General features: G+C 43.0%; 1 protein-coding gene across 4 annotated transcripts in view; it reads left to right on the forward strand.

The window, feature by feature from the left end:
• erich2 (glutamate rich 2) overlaps positions 1–23,287 on the forward strand; it is a 68,105-nt gene extending 44,818 nt beyond the window's left edge. For 3 of the 4 annotated variants that reach the window (XM_033024007.1, XM_033024009.1, XM_033024010.1), the window contains 3 exons: positions 1,511–1,568; positions 6,282–6,353; positions 21,170–23,287. In XM_033024007.1, the coding sequence (XP_032879898.1) occupies positions 1,511–1,568; positions 6,282–6,353; positions 21,170–21,315 (276 nt within the window). In that variant the 3' untranslated portion in view covers positions 21,316–23,287. The remainder of the gene's footprint in view (positions 1–1,510; positions 1,569–6,281; positions 6,354–21,169) is intronic. The other variant, XM_033024008.1, reaches the window with a different exon arrangement.
• Positions 23,288–23,542: the final 255 nt, after the last annotated feature.

The raw sequence follows: 23,542 nt of genomic DNA on the forward strand, positions 1-23,542 counted from the left end.
TAAGAATTGAAAATAATTTTGTTTGACAATTTCTTCCAGGCCAACGAATAGCCCTGTAATTAAATTTCTAGCATAATAAATAACACAAAACATTAGAATTAGTCTTGAGTACATTCAAATTCCCTGTGAATTAAATGCCTCCAACATTCTCAGAAGCCTGCCATGAAGTTAAATGCTTTCTTCTATTGGTTTTGGGTACAAAAAACTTCTTAGGCACAGTGATTGCAAATTAACGAAGGAGACCTCATCCTGCAGGAAACATTTCAATTTTATCATACATTTTCCATCTTATATTCAAAATTACAGGGATACAGTGACAAATTAAAAGTCGATAACTATTAAATCCATTGCTGTATTTTTTTTTTTTAATCAGTTTACCTACATTTTGCCAACAAGTATCCAATACTGCCCCAGTATCAAACATCTTTAAAAATATATTTGCATGAAATAACAACTTTACATTTGTCCACAACGTTATTTGTCAAAAATGAAATTAAATGTATTAAACTTTTATTTTATATATCAATTCTCAATGTTCTAAATTAATTATGCCTTTTGCTGTCAATTGTGTGGATTAGAGGGGAGCAAACATGACCCCTAATGGAAAAAGGAGAGAGAAAACGAGGAGAATAATAAATAAGAAAATTATGCCAAATGTTGATACTTGGGTGAAAATGTAATAACAGAACATCTGAATTATAATAATTGGACTGAACAGAGTCTGTGTGGATTTATGCAAAAATACCATGTATGATTACTGGAAGTGTTTGTCGATGTGCTAGTAGATAGGTTACGTGGACTCGATGTACGTATTTTTAGAAGGCTTGCAAGAAGGTCCAAAATATGAGGCTGGTCAACAAAGTTATAGTGCAGAATTGGGTGCAATATATTAATATGGTTGGAGATATGGTTATCAGACAGAAGGCAAAGAATGGGAATAAATTAAAGCCTCTTAATGCTTTGATTAGTGGCGTACTACTGGAATCGTTGCTTGGGCCCTGGCTGTTCACGATCAAGAACAGCGGATTGCAAGAGGGACCAAATGTCATGTTTCCAAATTTGCTGAAACTAGACAGGATTAGGGAAGAGGATGTAAAAGGCTTCAGGTGCAAGTGGACAAAATGATGGTGGATGGAATATAATGTAGAAATAGTATGCACTTGCTATGGAAAGCAAATAAAATGTTATGTTTTAAACAGTGAGTGAAGCTGAGTAGTGATATTCAAAGGGACCTTGTTGACAAGTATCGTGTTCAGTTTTGATCACCCTGCTCAATAGGGAAGTTGTTGTTAAGCTAGAAATTTCCAACCATCAAGCATTCATTCACATTAATTCAATTTTCCCCCGTGCCTTTTTTCCCCATTTGATTACCGGGTCAACATCAAATGAAACTTTTGTGTATTGATTAATTTAATTAACAGAGTAATGGAATCTTTTCCATGACATTGCAGCTGTGAGTACATTACTTTACAAAAATTGGGCTATACTTATTGTGTTTTTGTTTTGTTAGTTCTTGAAGGCAGTAATGGAACGAGACTACAAGTTGTCAAGTAAGCTTTGCCAAATGAGTAAGTACAAAAATCACTTCTGGATTTAGTAATGTCATAAGGTTTTTGATTATTTTCTTGGAAAGAATTGTGAGCACAACTAATCTTTTAAATAATTTAAATAAGTTTATGTAAATATAGAAATAATTGATGATGTATAAATAGAAATTGTGTACCAAAGCCAAATTTTGCAGAATTCATGGTGGTCAATTATCTCTTCCCAGGGCAATTAATCAGGCGAGTGATAATAACAGTGTTCTTTTTATATGTCTAATCCAAATGAGGACTATAGGTGACTGACAGCTAGGCATTTAACGTAGGAAGCCTGTTTGACCAAAGGAATTTGCTAATCTGAGTCCCAGCGGTGTTCAGAATCATAATACATTCTCAGGTCCCATTGAGAACCTGGAGCTCCATGTAAAATGCAAGAGCAAGCGGTCTTGAGAATGTAGCTGATGTGGGAACATGGGGTAACATATCTTATGATCTATATTGTATATTCAGGGAGCTCATGTGAACCTTAAGCAGTTGATGTATTTGCCACATTTAATCTGATTATTTGCATGTAAGGTTGTATCTTGAAAAGTAAAGGCTATTCCCTTTTTCCTCAGCTTGTCTTTCCTGTCTGTGCTCCAGCGAGTGTAGCAGAGCACATTTTAAACCATTCCTTTAATAGATGCCTGATGTCGAATGCTATCAGAGCCCTCTGGGTATAAATCCAATGTCTGCACCACTCCAGGGGCAAACTGCAGTTTTCTGCAGAACAGGTTGCGTGTTTTATCATATGCTGATCTTCATAACATGATCATCAGGAGGGTTCAGCTGTTACTGTCAAACCCTCCAGCAACAGTCATGGGAAGAGCAGGAGCGGGTAGAGCAGATAGCAGAAGAAAAGAATGATCCATGGCAAATATGCATATTGGATCCAATATTAGCTTAGTAATAGAAAGCAGCGAGGGTGATGGTAAAGGGTCACTTTTGTGATTAGATATCTGTGGTGTAGCACAGCATTGTGCTGAAACCCAAAATGTTTGTTATAGACACTATTTAAATATGAATAAACTAAAATAAACAAATCAATGTAGAAGATGGGATTAGTAAATTCACAGATGACCTGAAGTCGGGTGGTGTTACTGAATTCTGAAGAGAAAAGCCCGAACAATAGGTTAAATAGTTAGAGCTATGGCAGATGGAATTTAATCCAGGTAAATGAATGGCAATGCATTTTGTGAGGATTTGATTGATGAGCAGAAGTGGAGATGTCCAAGATTTTCTGAAAATAGCAACATGGGGCCGCTACCTGCATTAGTCAAGATATAGTCATGAGTCAATAGTATTTAATTGTCATATCACACTCATCAGGACCAAAAATGTACTTTCTGTAGCTTTACAGACATGTTAAATGCAACAACACAACAAATACAATAAATTATAAGATATACTTTGTAAACCAGACCATAATAGTGCAACCTTATAGAAAGTCTATAGTAGTTCAGTGCTGCTGTAAGGTTGTGCAGGATGGTTTCTAGAGTATGCTAGTTGATGGGAAGAAGCTGGTCTTGAACCTGGAGGTAACGGTTCACAGGGTCTTGTACCTGATGGTAGCAGTGAAATGAGAATGTGGCCAGATGGGTGTAGGTCCGTGATGACAATCGTGTGGCAACGCTCCCAGTAGATCCCTTCAACGGTGGGGAGGTCAATGCCTGTTGAGCAGTGACAAAGTAATGTGGAAGATAAAGATTAACAAGAAAATGACTTTCTGCCTTCAGTTATCAATCAACATTGATGATTAATGGAAGACTCCATGGAGATGGTCTCACCTATAATCAAGATGGTATCTCAGTACCTCCAAAAGGATCTTTCAGTCAAATCAAAAAAAAGTGTTGCAGGAACTCAGTGAGTCAGGCAGCATCTGTGGAGAGAAGTGGATAGACGATATTTTGGGTTGGGACTGTTCTTCCGTGAGAACAAATTCTAAGTAAAAAAGAAATAAGCTTGGAAAATCCTCGACTTCTCTCTGATTAGTTCACACCTTTTCAGTATTTTTCTGGGGACTTCTACTCAGATTCATCTACAAGAATATGAAAGTGTGTGTCTGCAAAGCCATGATCCTAGGTGCACAGCTTCCCTTTAAGGTATCGAGCCCCCAATCTCAAGTAGCACTGAAACAGGTTAGCAGTGCAAAGCATTGGCCACAAATTTGGAATTGCGTGCAAACAAAATGAAGGAAGCATTGTGTAATGAAATTGTGCATAAATATTTTTGAATGGATTTGCGACCCAGCATCATAAGCAACTGGACCAACATAATTAGACGTGGATGCAATGGCATATCTTGAGCTCCAGGTTGCTAGCCTGTTTAACTCCCTTTCCCGTTTCCACCCTGACCTGTCTGTCCTCGACCTCCTCCATTGAGGGTGAAGCCAGATTCAAACTAGATGAAGAGCACCTCATATTCTACCTGGGTAGTCGAATCTACCCAGAACATCTGGCGTGCACATTTTTTCTAAACCTGACACCCCTCCCCCAATCCCTTGATACCCAGTTTCTTACCGATCCCCCCACCTGGTTCCATCTATCTATCACCCCCACTCTCAAACCACTGGATCCCCTGTCTGCCCTCTATCCCTCCTTTATCTGGTTCCACTCGCTAGATTTGTTCCTTATCAGATTCAATAATCTGCAGCCCTTTGTCGTCTGCACATCACCTCTCAGCCTCTAACACTGTTTAAAACTTCCTCTCCCTCACCTAGCTCCATCTGTCCATCTACCCCACTACACCTGAATCCACCTGTCACTTGCTAGATGCTGCAACACTCCGCCCCCTCACCTTTTTATACAGGCTGCCTCCCCTTTTCACTCTCAGTCCTGTTACGGGGACTCGACTCAAAACGCCGACCATCCCTCTGCTTCCACAGATGCTGCCTGACATGTTAGTTCAACCAGCAACTTTACTTTATGCTCCTAAATTTGTTTTGGTCACTTACAGCAAATGAAAACTGACCCTCAACCAGTGCCCACTTAATAAAAGCAGCAATTGCTGGAAAGACTCAGCAGTTCAGGGAACATCTGCGGAAAGAGAAACAGTTAAAGTTTCAGGTTGGATAACCTTTGCTAGAAATGGGAAAGGGAAAGAAAACTTAGTTTAAAGTTGCAGAGATGGTGGGGTATGGGATAGGTAGGACAAAGGGAATATCTGAAATTGGATGAGGCCGGTATTGCTGTGGGATAAATTGCAGAGGCCTTTTGATCACTGGAATAATGGAGCAGGTAGAGAATGAGTATAGAAACAAGGAATGTTACAAAGAACTTTGTCTAATACTAGACCAAGTGGGGGTCCCTGTCACACGGGAGGCCTGGTCCCCCAAAGCAACCCTTTCCCCCAACGAAAATATTCCACCACTCACCCATAACCCCCACGGGAGGCCTGGTCCCCCTACGCAACACGTTCCCCAACGCAATATTCCACCACTCACCCATTTTCCCCAATGCAACCCGTTCTCCCAACGCAATATTCCACCACTCACCCATGCCCCAACTGCGCAGGTGCATCTCATTTCCCCTTATTCACCCTCCCTCTTTTTAAACTTAAAAAAAAATGCAATTGCACTTGCTGCCAGAAAAAAAAATGCGATTGCACTTGCTGCCAGGACTCAGTGTCCTGAGATTTGCAACATTGTAGCGGGCAGGGCTACAGTCCCATTGTGACATCATAGCTGTTAACTGCCAGTGCAGATGGAAGAAATTTTTCTCAAAGTGGGATTTTGTAAAGTTAAAAATGTGAATAACTTGTAAAATATAACATCAATCTGAACAAAACTTGATAAATATAACCCGTTTCCACCACTCATCCGTTCCCCCAACTCAATATTCCACCACTCACTCATAGCCCCAACTGCGCAGGCGTAGCTCATTTCTCCTCATCCCCCAGCACTCCCTCCCCCTCCTCTTCACCCTCCCTCTTCTTTCCCCTCTACTCCTCTCCTCCACTCCACCACTCCCTCCATCACCACTCCCTCCATCACCACTCCCTCCCTCTCCTTTCCCATACCTTCAGTCACTTCCTCCCTCCTGCCATGTCCTCTCCCTTCCCTACCCTCTCCTCTCCCTCTATCTGTTTAAATAACATTAAACAACAATCGAGTCCTCGTCCCCTCCCCCACTCACTCCCTCTCCTTACAACAACATAACAAATCTCTCATTACACTGGCAGCCCTGTCTGTTAACATTGTAACAGTGGAGTGCTGCTGACAGGCAGTTGATGTAAATGAGATCCCATGGTGATGTCATGAGTGTAACGGCCACTGCAACTTCAAATGATTTTTCTCAAAGTGGATTTTGTAAAGTTTTAAATGTGAATAACTTGTAAAATATACCATCAATCTGAACGAAACTTGATACAACACACCATATGACAATGGTGAGTAAGGTGGTCCAATAATTGCAGCACTATCGTGTACCAATTTGGCATAATTCAGGGCATCAGGGCATCAGGGCATGAGTCACAGACAGACACATAGACAGACAGGCAGACTCACAAACAAACAAGATGAGAGTTTTAGAGATAGATAGATGGATGGACGGATGGATGGACGAACGGACAAGAAAGAACTTGCTGACAAAAGTTGTCCAATGGTGCATTGAGATTTCAAGCAGAAATTCCACTGCATTGTTCTTAAATATCTTAATTGTTGAGAATATATTAATTGAATTTAGTTCTTTATCCTATTTGCAGTTCTCCTTTATGAGCCTGAAAACCCAGAGGCCAAACAATTCAAGGAACTTTTGGAAATAAAAATAAAGTTAGGTAAGCTAAATAAAAGCTGTTTGAAATGGATTTGATTTGAATCTTTAATGGAAAGTAAGGCATGATATAAAAATCATCATTTAAAAAACATTTTCTTTTGATTACATGTTTTTATTATTTATACATGCAGCATCTGTGGAAAGAGAAACAGAGTTAATGTTTTAGATTTAAAACCCTTTGTCAGAACTGGGAATGTGAAAAAAAAGCTTTAACTATGTTTTGTTTTTGTCTTACATGTAGTAAGTATCTTGAAAGAGAGTATTTAATTGACCTGTTAGATCATATTTTAATTAGCATTTTTGAAATGGTACATTGCGTTTAGTAATGCAGAATTTGTAAATGGAAATTAACCTTTAAAAATAACTTTTCAGTTGTATGTGCATCATTGATTATCTGATTTTTTTAAATGCTAGTAAATTTTAGAAATTGTATCACTTTTATTGAATCTGATGTTAAAGTAAGTGTGTATGTTTTGACTAACGTTGCATGAAATCTTGAAGAACAGAATTAATTCCTTGCTGTTTAAAGTAATAGATGAAGATTATACAGAAACAAAAAATACTTAAATGATTTGAAGATATTCTGTTATGAATAGTGCAAAGGATCATATTTGTGATAGTGATGATAGATTCTATGGCCTCCATGATGACATAATACAGTTTTCAAAATGTGACTAATTCTGTATTAATTATAGTTGGTTCTAACTATCTTACAAAATCTGAAACCAAAAGCTTATTTAAATTCCGAAATTCCAATTTAGTTGAGCTGCATACATTCCAATTTCAAAATATTGCCTGAAATCAACAATAAATAGATTCTTCATAGGAACACGTTAGACCCAGTGATCTTGCTGCAGCATACGATAAAATTTGGCACGTTCCCTACCTTGATTCACCTTTCCCATCCTGTCCCCATATCTTTTGAAAGCTTTGATCATCACATACTTGTTGCATATTTCTGCATATCAAATCTTCAGTCCACTTCCCTGCAATATCTACATCAATTTAAAAACACGTGATGACAAATGATTACAAAAGCAGTTGAGATTTAGCAGGCTTTTTTGCAACTTTGATTCAACTCATATTATATATGGCTGCCCGACTATAGATTATCCAAAACCACAAAAATGGTTCATGATAGTACATTAAGTTGAGAGAGATGAGCAGAGTGCCTTTCCTCATTCCATTAGACTTCTAAAAAGCAAAGGTGATTTATTATGAAACCAAAGTTTTCAACTAAAATTAATGACAATCTGTGCATTGCTGATTGTTAGCAAAAGTAAACAGTGAGAAAGTAGGTCAGATTTAATTGATCACTTACTTTACAATTGTTCTTTCTCAGAGAGTTGGATTTGGTCTGGATTTATTTTTCAAGATGGTTCTGAGTACACCAACCAATGAAGAAATAGTTATTTTTTTCATTTCTTGGAAATGTCGATGAAATCACCCAGAGTCTTCTTCTTCTTGCGTATGGCGTGCACAGCCTAAAGTTGTAAGACAACTTGTTCTGTTTGATAGTAAGATTAAACAAGAACTTACCAGTTTGAAGTTTGATCTGTATTTTATGAGGAGTTACGATGAGGGATTACGTGAAGAACCCGCTCAGTGCGCAGGCGCGGCATACTTCCAAGCAGCGGTGTGGAATCACAGATAGACACAGTTATTTGAAGTAAACATAGTAAAGATAAGGAGACATCAATTTATTAGTTTGATCCATATAATGAGGGTGGGAGCGGAGGGCACGTAATCCCTCATCGTAACTCCTCATAAAATACAGATCAAACTTCAAACTGGTAAGTTCTCGTTTAATCTTACTATTTTACTTCGGAGTCACGTGAGTGACTACGTGAAGATTTCAAAGCTCTGTGATTTCAAACCGTGTAACAGTTTCATTTCACTCACTGCCGAAGTTCTTGAGGGAGGAAGTGTTATCGTAATCAACCAATGAGTCTATTTGTAGAAAAACACAATGGTATTTTTTAAACAATAACAACAAAGAATTAAGTTGCTCCCCTGGGCTTAAATTAAATATTTGCAGTTCGTAAATCTTTACTGCAAATAAACCAGGTTTTGCCAACGACTTATTATAAAATTTCTGAACGGTCTTTACCCCCCCACCATCCTGCTGTAGCCAGGATGTGGTCTATAGGCATGTCCATTCTTTAGCCGTCGACATGGATGCTGTCCTGGTGGAATAAAATTTGTACATGTTAGTGTTTATCCCAGCAGTTTCTAGCACCTGCTTGAGCCATCTCGCAATGGTTTGGCTCGTCACCCGACCATAAGGTTTTTGTGACTGACCCACAAGGCTTTTCATCTCCCTCGTATATTTTGGTTGTGTCTATGTAGGATAGTAGGTGAGTCATGGCACATAACCGTGGTTCTGGTGGGTAAGCCACGACTGGATTAGGTGTTCCTGGTCTGCTCTGTTTGATCAGTCGCTGGATAACGACAGATCTGGTCTGGAGCTGTGATCATGTTGTCCAGTCGCAATAGGTGTAGTGACTGGACCCTCTGAGCGGATACAAGTGCCATCAACATGAGCGTCTTTAGTGTAGCTTGCTCGAGGCCGGTGGATCTGGCTGGTGACCATTCCATGAGATATGTCAGGACCACACTGATATCCCAAATATGGGTATACCTGGGCTTAGGGCTTGATATTGTAAATGCCCTTCATCAGTTTTACCACCAGTTTTACCACCAGTGGATGGGATCCCATCGCCTGTTGTCCTGGCGCTGGTTGTTGATGGCACTGTAGCTGATCCCTACATCGTGGTGTAGATAGGCCAGGAACTCCAGTATGTTGGTGGCTGTAGCTGTTGCGTATGTCGTCCCTGTTTCCTGGCAGTACTTCTCCCTTTTTTGATGCTGGTTAAGTACTGCCTCTGGTGGATGTTCGAAGGGATGCCGACATGGTGATGGTTTGTTTGGACAATCCCAGTTCCAGGTAAGGTCTGTTCAAACTTGCAACCCAGGCGTTTAATTTTCTCATGGCATGGGTGTTTAGCTTACCTGGTAGGTAAGTAGCTGAGCCAAATATGTCTTTCGACACACCATTGCCAAATCATGTTGACCAATTTGTCGCATGACAATGATTTTATGCCACCCATATGGTTAATATAAGCCATCACCGTAGTATTTATCAATTTGTAACCGAACATGCAAGTGCTGCATATTAGATACATATGCTTTTAAACCATAAAAGGCGCCCAACATCTCTAGATAGTTAATGCCCAGTGTAAGTAGTAATGATGACTCTAGGTTAGTCCATCTACCACCTGTGCTGGATATGGAGTTAGTCGCTCCCCAGCCTTGAGCACTGGCATCTGTTTTAGTAACTAATGATAAAGATAGGGCTGAAACTATGCCAAACGTTTTCTACCCACCACTGTAGCTCTGATATTGCTTCAGTGGGTAAGTTCACCCCTACAGCCTGTCTGTCTTTTTTTTTTTTTTTTTTTTTGTCTAGTTAAATGTAGTGTTGGTGTTTTTTAATATTGGTTTTAAATGTGTATATGTGGGGGGCGGGGGAGGGGGAAACTGTTTAAAATCTCTTGGGCTCCAACTTTGTGACATTTGGACCGGGAGCGGGGCCGTAAATCGCCCGGCACGGCCTAAAATGGCCGTGGGACTTATCATCGCCCGCCTGGGGCTTGGACATCGGGAGAGACATGGAGAACAGGGGAGAGAAAAGACTTTGCCTTCCATCACAGTAGGTTCACTGTGATGGATGTTTGTGTGAACTAAATTGTGTGTATGTCTAGGTATTGTCTTTGTTTGTATGGCTGTGGAAACAGAATTTCGTTTGAGCCTCACTGAGGCTCAAATGACAATAAATTGTATTGAATTGGAAATGCTGCTACCATTTTCCCAATTACTCTTGCTACTTGTCGAATATCCTTTGGAATTCAGTTGTTTGGCAGTAACATATGTCTCCATTTTGAAATGTATATACTTAACAAATTTGTTTAGTGATGTTAAGTCAATGATGATGCGACAGCCACCATCTTTTTTGGTTTTAGTGAATATATTCGATACAAATTCCAAAGGTTCATGTTTGGTCTTTTCGATGACCCCCTTTGTGATAAGTCTCACCAGTTCAGCTTGTCCCTCACGTTTCTCTTTGACGGAGGGAGAAATACCCTTTGGGGCCATTGTTGAACTGGCGGCGTTTTTTCTGACATGAATTGTATTTTATATCCACTATGCTTCAAACCGGTGCAATCTACCTCCTGTTAGTATTAAGCCTCCACCTCCCAAAAGGTGATAGGAACCAGACCCACCTACCTCCATGGTTACGGGTATTTCCTCTGATTCCCTTTGGTCGGCTTGCGAGGTGTCTGATGTGGCGTGTTTGTTGGGGGTTGGCGCATTTTCCATGGGGTCCGCTCTGGGCCCTGGTCTAAAAAACACTTACGGTGAAAGTAAGCGGACCCCGAGCATACTCCCGAAATCTTCAGCCATAACCCCTTGTTCTGGACCAGCCCAGTCCTGGTCCCCAAAGCTATCCTCTGGAAAGGAGGATGCAATGGACAGTGCAGGAGGCACTGTAGAGGGAGTGCCTGACCTCCCTCTGCAAGAGCTCCCCTCCCGGGGTGCACCTTGCTGGAGCACCTGCTCCAAGAGCCGCTCCATGCGGCTCAGGCGGCTGTCCCTCCCCCTCCTGGGTGGAGAGACGTCCCCGTCCGACGAGTCGGATGCCACCGGCCGGTTGCTCTTCCGTTTGGCTTTGCCTCCAGCCCGCTGTTCAGACATTAGCGGAGCTGGACTCGGCTCGGTGTCGGGGATAGCGGAGCACCCGGATAGCGCTCCTACCGCCTGTTGCTGCCCCCCCTTCTCCTCTTGCGGAGTTGGACGGGGGCAGATTTCGAAAGTCTTGTTTTTTCTTTTCGCGAGAGCGCTCTTTCTGCGCATCTCGCTGGAGCTGCTCCAATAGCTGTTGGATGCAGCTCAGGCGGCTGTCTCTCCTCCATTTTAGGTAGAGACATGTTCCCGTCCGACGAATCGGACGCCACCGGCCGGATGCCTGTTCGGATGGCTAGACATCCAGTCCGCAGTTCAGGCACTAGCGGGACTGGGCTCGGCGCGGTGATGGGAATAGCGGAGCGCCCGGTTCCTACCGCCTTCTTCTGGAGCTTTTGCCTTGTAGATGCGAGAGCGCCCCTCAAGCAGCGCGTCTCGCAGGCACCTGCTCCGTGAGCCGCTCCAGCGGCTCAGGCGGCTCTCTCTCCCCCCGTGCGGATGGAGAGACGTCCCGTCCCAATTGGGAACACCTGCCGGATGCCTCTCGAGTGGCTATGCATCCAGCCCGCTGCTCAGGTACTAGCGGGCTGGGCTCGGCACGGTGTCGGGGAATTACGGAACACCGGGTCGCTCCTACCGCCTGTTGCTGCCCCCCTTCCCCCCGACGGGAACCCGTTCCTCCTTGAACGGGGGACAGTTTTGTTCCAGAGCCTTTTTCTCTGCCTGTAAAAAACACAAGCAGAAAAAAGGCTCACCTGTAAAAGAAACCCCGACCTCAGGATACTCACCTGACGGTCCGGTTCATCCTGTAACGGGAAAGCCTAACTCCCGTTGTGGCCGCTGTTGCACTGCTGGCGTAATGCCGCGCCTGCGCACTGAGCGGGTTCTTCACGTAGTCACTCACGTGACTCCGAAGTAAAATCTTCTGTTTGTGCACGCCAGGTTGATTGCATTCGTTGAAACGGGGTGGACCACGTGAAGGTTGCAATCTCCCACCCCAACCCAGAGTCTTAATTTAGAGGAAATACAACCTTAATGTGTGTAATTTATCTTGATAATTTAATCTGTGGAGTTCAGGTAGTTTTCTCTCCACAATATCTAGAATTACTTGCTATTCTGCAGGTATGGTTTAGCCTGAACTTTATGAAGCTGTTATATCACTACTACCTCCTTGTACTCTAGTCTTCTCGAAATAAAAGCTAGCATTCTACTAGCTTTTGGAATTATATTTATGCACCCATCCATAATTTAGTGATCTTTAAAACTGAAGTCCAAAATATTGTTTGTCCAGCATTACTACAACCTCTTTATCATTTAGAAATTACTTGGTTTAACTGACTGGGTCAGAAGGGGATGAAATTATGTTTGCCTATGCTGTTTTAAAATTTGCCTCAGTTTTAGCCATTTAATTCATCTATTAGGATCTCGTTAGTATTTAATGCTAACATCTATGCTCTTACGGTGCCGTGTATCTTTGTGTCGTTGGTAACTCAGTTACACAACATTCTATCTGTTTGAGAAAGAACTGCAGATGGTGGAAAAATCGAAGGTAGACAAAAATGCTGCAGAAACTCAGCGGGTGAGGCAGCATCTATGGAGCGAAGGAATAGGTGACGTTTCACCCGCTGAGTTTCTCCAGCATTTTTGTCTACCTTCAACATTCTATCTCATCAGCTAAGTTGTTTATAAACATTGTGAGTTAATTGTGGTCCCATGTGGGATAACGCTCATCACATCTTGCCAATTTGGACATGTTCATTATCCCTGCTCCCTTTCTTTTGCCATTCATCCAATTTGCTTGCTAATTTGAACAATTACGATCAGGGGAGTTCCTTAGGAAAACACTTTTGACTATTCAACCAAGGTATTGCCCATTTTCCCAAATTAAATACGGCTACAGTGTAGATGACTATCTCTAATTATTAGAGGATTGTGCGTAAGCCATAGTGCTTTAGCAACCTAGTGCTGGGAGTCCCACAGCAGTGGAGAGAAAAAAAATAATTGCCAAGGTACGGGATTTAGATGGTGGGTGTAGGGTTCAAGTCAAGTCAAGTCACATTTATTTATATAGCACATATAAAAAACAACTCTCGTTGGCCAAAGTGCTTTACATTTGTTATAAGAATAGCACAACAAAACAGACTACATACATATTAACATGTATGAGGCACCTTAGGAGGCGCTGTCCTGTACGGCTGCCTGTCCTGCAGCTGTCCGTTTTTTTCACTTCTTTTTTATTATTTTTAGTATGTTAAAGTGCGTAGTCGGGGGGTCTAATCTTTTTATGTGTGGGGGGTGGTGGGGGGGAAGGGGGAAACTGCTTTTTCAAGTCCCTATCTGGTCGGAGAGGCTGCCTTCCTCCGAGCAGCACCTTCGACCTGTCCTCGCGGCCTACCAGCGGGTCCTGGAGCGACGTTTCCTGAGGGGACCTGGCCAGAACCTCGGCTTTGGCGGCGGCACAGCGCTGGAGCGCTATTGCGGAGCGGGCGATGCCTTTCCTGGGTCGCCGCGCTGGAACTCCAGTATGCTGGGACCGCCGATGAAAACATTGTGGAGCCGCGGTTCTGTGGAGCGGCCAGCTGCGGCGCTGAACTTTACATCCCGGAGCCTGGGATCTCTCGCCGAGATCGCCAGTGTGTGGAGCTCCGTCAAACGCGGTCTGTTGGCTTGGAAGCCGTGGTCTCCGGTAAGAAGGCGGCCGTTCCTGGCACCCCAAGCCGCTGAGGGTTCTCCCGACGCCGGAGCACCATCACCCGGTGAGAACATCGGGCGCCGTGGCGGCGACTGTGGAGGCCTCAATAGGCCCGACTCTGGGTGGACAAGAGGATGGGGACTGGACTTTGTGCCTTCACCCACAGTGGGAACCACTGTGGGGGGATGTTTTTGTGTTTTGGTGTTGAACTTCTTGAATGCTATGTTGTATTTTTATTAGTGTGCTGCAAGGACACCTGAATTTCCCCTGAATAAGGGGATTAATAAAGTAAATCTAATCTAATCTAACATGTAGTCCTCACTCAGAGGACATCAGGAAAGGCTTGGGAGTATAGATAAGTCTTTAGTCTTGACAAAAGAGTCGATGGAGGGGGCAGTTCTGATGGGAAAGGGGATGCTGTTCCACAGCCTAGGGGCTGCAACGGCAAAGGCGCAGTCACCCCTGAGCTTATGCCTAGACCGTGGGATATTCAGCAACCCCAAGTCGGCCGATCTGAGGGGCCTGTAGGTGGAGTGGTGGGTGAGAAGACTTTTTATGTAGGTGGGGGCAAGCCCATTGAGGGCTTTGTAGACATGGAGGAGTATTTTGAAGTTTATACGGAACTGCACAGGGAGCCAGTGGAGAGAGGCCAGGATCAGGGTGATGTGGTCCCTTTTACGGGTGCCCGTTAGGAGTCTCGCTGCGGCATTTTGGACCAGTTACAGGCGGGACAGGGAAGATTGGCTGATGCCAGTGTAAAGGGAGTTGCAGTAATCTAGGCGGGAGGAGATGAATGTGTGGATGATCTTTTCCAGATCATCAAACTGGAGGAATTGTTTTATTTTAGCTATCATCCAAAGCTGAAAGAAGCTAGCTTTTACCACGGCATTGATTTGTTTGTCAAATTTCAGTGCTGAGTCAAATATCACAGGGTTGGGATGAGTAGCTAAACTAAAGCCTTTAGTCAGACCTACATAGCAAAGGAGAGCATTGCTGCAACGCGTTGAGTGATTTGGGAGACTGGTAAATATTAGACAATAGACAATAGGTGTAGCAGTAGGCCATTCGGCCCTTGGAGCCAGCACCATTCAATGTGATCATGGCTGATCATCCACAATCAGTACCCCATTCCTGCCTTCTCCCCATATCCCTTGACTCCGCTATCTTTAAGAGCTCTATCTAAGTTTCTCTTGAAGGCATCCAGAGAACCAGCCTCCACCGCCCTCTGAGGCAGAGAATTCCATAGACTCACAACTCTTGTGAAAAAGTATTTCCTCATCTCCGTTCTAAATGGCTTGCCCCTTATTCTTAAACTGTGGCCCCTAGTTCTGGACTCGTCCAACATGGGGTACATGTTTCCAGCATGACCAAACCCTTCATAATCTTATACGTTTCAATAAAATCCCTCTCATCCTTCTAAATTCCAGAGTATACAAGCCGAGCCGCTCCATTCTATCAACATATGACAGTCCCGCCATCCCGGGAATTAACCTTGTGAACCTACGCTGCACTCCCTCAATAGCAAGAATGTTCTTCATCAAATTTGGAGACCAAAACTGCACACAATACTCCAGGTGTGGTCTCACAAGGGGCCTGTACAACTGCAGAATTACCTCTTTGCTCCCATACTCAACTCTTGTTATGAAGGCCAATATGCCATTCGCTTTCTTCACTGCCTGCTGTACCTGCACGCTTACTTTCAGCGACATGAACACACCAAAGTGGATAACCTCACATTTATCCACATTAAACTGCATCTGCCATGCATCTGCCCACTCACCCAACCTGTCCAAGTCACCCTGCATCCTCATAGCATCCTCCTCACAGTTTACACTGCCACCCAGCTTTGTGTCATCTGCAAATTTGCTAATGTTTCTTTTAATCCCTTCATCTAAATCATTAATATATATTGTAAATACCTGCGGTCTCAGCACTGAGCTTTGCAGTACCCCACTAGTCACTGCCTGCCATTCTGAAAGGGACCCGTTAATCCCTACTCTTTGTTTCCTGTCTGCCAAACAATTATCTATCCTTGTCAGCACCCTACCCCCAATACCATGTGCACTAATTTTGCCCACTAATCTCTTATGTGGGACCTTATCAAATGATTTCTGAAACTCCAGGTACACCACATCCACTTACATCCAGTTACAGTATATCCTCAAAAAATTCCAGAAAAATGGTCAAGCATGATTTTCCCTTCATAAATCCATGCTGACTCGGACCGATCCTGCTACTGCTATCCAAATATGCCGCTATTTCATCTTTTATAATTGACTGCAGTCCCATGGTGCTTTCGAGAGACGGGAGGGCTGTCATTTGTGGGCTTGCTGGTGCACCTTGCGAGTCGGGGTGGGGTCGTGGGACTGCAGTTGGAAGCTGTGGGCCAGGAGTGTACTGTTGTTTCGTTATCACATGACCTTTGTTGGCCCGTAAAAACGGATAATCCAAAAAGGCTCTGAAATCAAGGGTGCGTGTTTAACCACGACTGTGCGCCCATATTATACTCTAACTCCATTTACAGGTTTGCAGATGACACCACTGTAATGGGCCGGACCTTGAACAATCCCAAATCAAGTTGCTGGAGTATCTCAGCAGGACAGGCAGCATCTCTGGAGAGAAGGAATGGGTGACGTTTCGGGTCGAGACCCTTCTTCAAACTTATGTCAGGGGTGTGGGTAGGACAGAGATAGAATGTAGTCGGAGACAGTAAGACTGGTGGGAGAACTGAGAATGGGGAAGGGATGTAAAGAGATGGAAAATGAGGGCTAATTGAAGATAGCGAAGTCAATATTCATATCGCTGGGGTGTAAGCTGCACAAGCGAAATATGAGGTGCTGTTCCTCCACTTTGCACTGGGCCTCACTGACAATGGGGAGGCCCAGGACAGAAAGGTCGGATGGGGAGTGGGAAGGGGAGTTAAAGTGCTGAGCAACCGGGAGGTCAGGTAGGTCAAGGCGGACTGAGTGGAGGTGTTCAGCGAAACGATCGACGAGCCTGCGCTTCGTCTCGCCGATGTATAGTAGTTGACACCTGGAACAGTGGATACAGTAGATGAGGTTGGAGGAGGTGCAGATGAACCTCTGCCTCACCTGGAAAGACTGTCGGGATCCTTGGATGGAGTCGAGGCGGGAGGTAAAGGGACAGGTGTTGCATCTCCTGCTGTTGCAGGGGAATGTACCTAGGGAGGGGGTGGTTTGGGTGGGAAGGAACAAGTTGACCAGGGAACAGTCTCTATGGAAAGCAGAAAGGGGTGGAGATAGGAAGATGTGGCCACTAGTGGGATCCCGTTGGAGGTGGCGAAAATGTTGGAGGATTATGTGCTGGATGTGACGGCTGATGGGGTGGAAGGTAAGGATAAGGGGGACTCTGTCCTTGTTGCGAATGGGGGGAGGGGTCACAAGAGTGGAGCTGCGGGATATGGCGGTGACCCTAGTGAGAGCCTCATCTATAATGGAAGAGGGGAACCCCCATTTCCTAAAGAATGAGGACATCTCCGATGACCTGGTAGGGAAAACCTCATCCTGGGAGCAGATGTGGCGTAAACGGAGGAATTGGGAGTAGGGGATAGAGTAGGGGATTGAAACATATAAGATTATTAAGGGATTTTAAATATATAAGATTATTAAGGGATTAGAGGCAGGAAACATGTTCCCGATGTTGGGGGAGTCCAGAACCAGGGGCCACAGTTTAAGAATAAGCGATTGGCCATTTAAAACGGAGATGAGGAAAAACTTTTTCACCCAGAGAGTTGTGAATCTGGAATTCTCTGCCTCAGAATGCAGTGGAGGCCAATTCTCTGGATGCTTTCTAGAGAGAGTTAGATTGAACTCTTAAAGATAGCAAAGACAAGGGATATGGGGAGAAGGCAGGAACGAGGTATTGATTGTAGATGATTAGCCATGATCACAGTAAATGGCAATGCTGGCTCGAAGGGCCAACTCCTGCACCTATTGTCTATTGTTTATTGTCTTTACAGGAAGCAGGATAGGACAAAGTGTAGTGTAGATAGCTATGGGAGTCAGTGGGTTTGTAATAGACGTCGGTCAATAGTCCATCTCCTGTGATGGAGATGGTGAGATCTAGAAATGGTAGGGAGATGACAGAGATGGTCCAAGTGAATTTGAGTGCAGGATGGAAATTAGTTGTGAAGTTGATCAAGTCTGAGTGCAAGGGTGCAGGAGAAAGCACCGATGCAGTCGCCAATGTAGCGGAGGTAGAGTTCAGGGATAGGGCCAGTGTACACCTGGAACAGTGATTGTATGACATATCCTACAATGAGGCATGCGAGTGCCCATAGCTACGTCTTGGATTTGGAGTAAGTGGAGAAGTCGAAGGAGAAGTTGTTGAAGGAAAAGACCAGCTCTGCGAGGTGGAGGAGAGTATTAGTAGATGGAAATTGGCTGGTTCTGCGGTCGAGGAAAATACAGAGGGCTTTAAGACCTTCCTGGTAGGGATGGAGGTGTAGAGTGACTGGACATCCATAGTAAAGATCAGGTACCGGGGGCCTGGAAAACAGAAGTCATTGAAGAGCCGAAGAGCGTTTGAGGTGTCTTGGACATAGGTAGGGTGGGATTGGACGAGGGGGATAGGATGGAGTCGTGGTATATGAAAATTAATTCAGTGGGACATGAACAAGCAGAAACAATGGGTCTGCCAGGACAGTTCTTTTTGGGGAGAAGATAAAATCGGGCCGTGCGGGGCTAGGAAACGTTAAGGTTGGAGGCTATAGAGGGCAGAGAGCCGGAAGTAATGAAACTGCAGATGATGGTTTACAAAAAAGACACAAAGTAACTCAGTGAGTCAGGCAGCATCTCTGGAGAAGATGGACAGGTGACATTTATGGTTAGGACCTTTTTTCAGATAATCTGTGAACTCCACCTTAAAAAAATGTTTGTGGATCTACATTCTAATCTCTCCTGTGATTTATAATGTCATCATTAATATTTATGATATTGACGTATGCCCTTCCCATTATTACAGTGTTGAAAAATAGAAAGAACCAGACTAAGTGGGACCCGTTGGGTCCCTGTCACACGGGAGGCCTGGTCCCCCAACGTAACCCATTCCCCAATGCAATATTCCACCACTCACCTGTTCCCCCAATGCAATCCGCCCCCTCGACGTAATATTGCATCACTCACGCATAGCCCGCAACTGCGAAGGCACGTCTCATTTCCCCTCATCCCCCAGCACTCCCTCTCCCTTCTCTTCACCCTCCCTCTTCTTTCTCCTCTCCTCCTCCCCTCCCTCAATCCCTCCCTCTCCTCTCCCTCCCTCTCCTTACCCCTACCCTCAGTCACTCCCTCCCTCCATAACTCCTCTCCCCTCCCTACCCCCCTCGTATCCCTCTATCCCCCACTCACCTCCCCCTATCCCCCCCACTATCCCTCCTGACCTCCTCCACTGCCCCCCTCTCCCTCTATTCCCACTCCCTACCTCCCCCACTCCCCTCTCCTCTCCTCCCCCAATCCCTCCCTCACCTTTCCCACCGTCTCCTTTCTCCTACCCTCAGTCACTCCCTCCCTCCATCTATAAACAGCAGCATCTGCCGTTCCTTCCTCCACAGGTCATTCATTGTTAGCTGTGGTTTAGATCCCGTTGACTTGACGATTGGACCAGTTTGCATCATGCGCGGGTGTGTGTGTGTGTGTGTGAGTTACTCAAACTCCGTGCAAACTGCTCGGCCACTCTGCAACCCATCTCTCCCTCCCTCCCTCTGCCTACTTCGGCTCAACCGCCGCTCGGCCCGTCCCTGCCCGCCCGCCCGCTGCTGCCGCTTGGCCCGTCCTTGCCCTGCCTGCCTGCTCGCTGCCACCGCCGGGCTGCGGGGAGGGGGGATGGTATTAGTGTTCGACACGGTGGGCACCTCGAATTTCGATGAGCTGATGGAGAAGATCTCCTCTGAGAAGGCCGTGAGGGTGAGTTACCGCAACGGTGTCGGCGGAGGAGATGAACGCAGGTAGATGGGACCGCCATTGCCCATAGAGGGCGGGCGGGGGAGAGGGGTGAGTGATGTGGGAGAGAGAGACGGGACCAGGGCCTCCACTAAATTCCCCCCCCCCCCCGCGGCTGCCGCCGGTGGTGGGGGAGACGATAAACAAGTTACAGTGAGGTGCGGAGAGGGAGAGAGGGGTTTGTGAGTGAGGCGGGACAGGCGGGTGGGTCAGGAAGGGGCGTCGCCATCCCGGCCGCGGCATTGACTGACAGGAGAAGAGACCAATCTGCATGGCGCTGACTGAAGGAATCTGCGCACACACGGATTTTAAGTTTATAAACCTCGATAACGTTTACAATATACCACCGATCGGAACGAAATTTGTTGCACTCGAGCACGGTCCAGCACGGAGAACGGTCAGTAACCTGGCGAAAAATCGTAGCGCTATAACATACCATTTTTGCGCAAATAGAAGATGTGGATCACAGACATGTCCGAGACACTACATTTGGAAAACATTAGGCTTGTCTTGGTGGAAAAACCAGATCAATTTCTTTCAATTTCTTAAGACATGGACACCCTTTACCGAATTCTTACAACAATAGTATGGTGCAACACAAATTTAATCCAATGCTGGGTTGGGTGAGGCGGGCGGGGGGTGGGGGGGGACGAGGGGCAAGGTATATCTCCACTTTTCTTTTTCTTTATTTTTTTATATTTTTATTCCTATATCTTTCTGCTACACTGCTTTGGTAGTTTAGGGGATTTTCTTTTGTTCTTCTTCAATTTATTTTTTCACTTTCTACTTCTTTTCTTTCTTGTTTTCTCTTTCTTTTCTTTATTCATTTTCATAATTTAGGTTATAAGGTTAAAAATGAAACTGTACAATAATTGTATAATTTTAGAAGCTGAATGTTTTATCTCTGTACAATTGCTTGTAATAAAAATAAAAAAATAAAAAACACCCCGCAAACGGGAAGAGCACAAGATCAGAGTTTTAGTTATGTATATAGATATAGATATAGATGCATCATCATTTATTTTGATTTTATTTCATGATTTTGAAGATGTTGATTGGGTATTATTTGTAACCACTTTTCCAGTGGGAAAGGGATCTTCATCCCCCACATTATTGTAGTGAATCTGCTTTTTCATTTTATAGATTGGAGTATGGGCTCCGTGCAAATAAAACTCAATTCACCCTGTTCCTTAATCTTCTGTCCTAATTATTCATTCACTTTGTTATTGTTTCTAAATTTGTTCCGCATGATTAATTATAAATTAAGTTCTCAATCATCTCTATTATCTCTTCTTTCTATCCATGCTTATGGATGTTGCAATGCCTCCTATTATTTTCTTTATTTTCTATTACCAATGCATTGGAAAAACTTAATCTGCAATAAATTTGTCTTTAACTATGCCTGAATTAACAACTTTCATTTAGATGAAGCTGCATCAACTCATCAAGATGATGGGGAAGAGAGTAATGAAAGTGACAACAGTAATGAAGATGATAGTGAAGATAGTAATGATGAAAGTGAAAGATCAGATGAAGAATCTATTGCTTCAACTGAAAGTGAAAATACATAGACACCAACAATTTCTATTAAAAAGTATGTTCACAGCACTACTATATCTTAAAACAGCAAGCTTCATTGTCAATTTGTATTATACTGAATCACTTGCAACAAGTTATGTTCAATTCATATGTTTAAATGCGGTATCCTTAGATGATAAGAGAAAAGTAAAACACCTTAAGAACTTTGATCATCAAACAACTGTTTGTAATGTTTGGACTTTCTTGCACATTTAAGTGTCAAGATCTCTCTATACCTGGCATTTTAGTAGATATGGCTGTAACTATCAATAATCACGTTTCAGATTATTTTATGATGGATTACAAATCAAGTCTTGCTTCCATCCAAGACATTTGTCCAGCAACTACTTGCTGAAATTGAACAAGAATCAAAATTAAAATCATTTCTTGTCAGAGCAGAGGGGGTTTAAAATGGCTTAAGCTTCTTCCATTTCTAATGCACATGTGTTATGTGATTAAACAGATTTCTACAATTAATGCATGTGGGTCTTATATTTGAAGACAGTGATAACATGTAATTCTACTTCTCATATTCCTTTCTGCACAACAACTAAAGTATCTAGAAAGTCCAGTAACTATTTATATGAGCAGTTGGAAGTTTTGGGTTGTCTTCACTTTCAAGTTTGGTCAAAAATGGACGTTTTATATCAATGTTGGATCACTTAAGGAATACTGCGATTTTTAAAAAATGTGTTGGTCAAACCTTGCATTGTTTAGCAACTCGTGAATGTGCAAATGGCTGAGTTTTTGGAAATGTGTGTGTGTGTGTGTGTGTTATCTAGGGGAAATGTCAAATCTGAAAATTTAAACCTAAAATTTAAAATAGGTTTAAATTTTCAGATTTGACATTTCCCCTAGATAACACACACAAATTTCCAAAAGCTTTCACTTTTGCAAACGTGCAAGTATATAATCTCCTCCCATACAGCCACTTTTCTGCCCCAGGCACACATTCTCTTTAATGCTTAGGGTATGATCTAAGTAATATGCAAGATTCTAAAAATGATGGTCTTAAATCTGCAAAATAAGCAGAAATTAAATACATGGAAAGATATTGGATCAGATTAATCAGAAGTGCCATGATCATTTTCAATTTAGAGCAATAATTTTGACAAAAATAATCTGGTTCTGTTTTGTTTTGACTATTTTCATTTAAACAGAAAAATAATTATATGTCAGGGTACCTAGCTTTGACAAATTATTAAGACATTGTGAATGAAATTAAATTCAGCAAAGATGTTGTAATCAACCTGATGAGTTTTTGCAATTAGTCCCTCTTCAATTAATTATATACTAATTTATCTCCCTTGCAGAATCTGGCTAAGTAAATCTTTCAAGCAGTTTTCCCAATATGAGACATGTTACAAGAACACAATTCTCAGGGAAGAAATGTACATAATATGTTTGTATGTAATATTTTATATTTTATAGAAATGTACAAAGAAGCTGAAACAAAGGTGTATTTAGCACGTTCTACTGGACAATTTGCAATTATACAATTTGGAAGTTTCAACATTAATTCACTTTGACTGTTAATACTCGAGAAAGCAAATGAATCATCCTAATGACTATGTTTGAAAGTTGTAACTTAGAAGTGTTGAAATTGTTTTTGAGTACAGAAGTAAAAGTTAAAGAATTATTTGTGAATCAACCAAATGAATATATATTTAAAGGAAACCATGCAAATAACTTGCATTACTCTTGTTCCAATAATCTGGAATGACAGTAGGATACTAGAATCTTTAGTCATTGTACAATAAGCACAGATTCTATTTGTCATACTAACTTTGCATTTATGATGTATCATGTTGCTATCACCTAATTTTTCTCATTCAATCAAAAAATTGAAGAGCTAATATTTTAACAATGGTAAATGTTTCTTTCCCCAACAGGAGGCAAGAAGTATGTATCTCTGTCTTGTGCAGTGTAAATAAATTTATCCCGTTACAAATTAATGCTACAAAAGTGTTGTGTGGTGTACTTTTGCTACCTGGACAAGGCAGGTGGTTCACTTCTGCATTTTGAACTGAATGTTAATAATTTCTGTTCAAGAAACATAAGGTTAGTGATTAGCTATTGGAGCAAAATGCTGCACTGGCAAAAATAGAGTTTTGTAATATTTTCTTGATACCTATTTGTGCATTGAAGAATTAAGATTCATGAGAAGGATGTGAAAAGTTGCTTTTAGAATTTCATGAACTAGTGCACAATAGTTCTATA

The sequence above is a fragment of the Amblyraja radiata genome, chromosome 7 (genome assembly GCF_010909765.2).
Source record: "Amblyraja radiata isolate CabotCenter1 chromosome 7, sAmbRad1.1.pri, whole genome shotgun sequence".
NCBI classification, from domain to species: Eukaryota; Metazoa; Chordata; class Chondrichthyes; order Rajiformes; family Rajidae; genus Amblyraja; species Amblyraja radiata.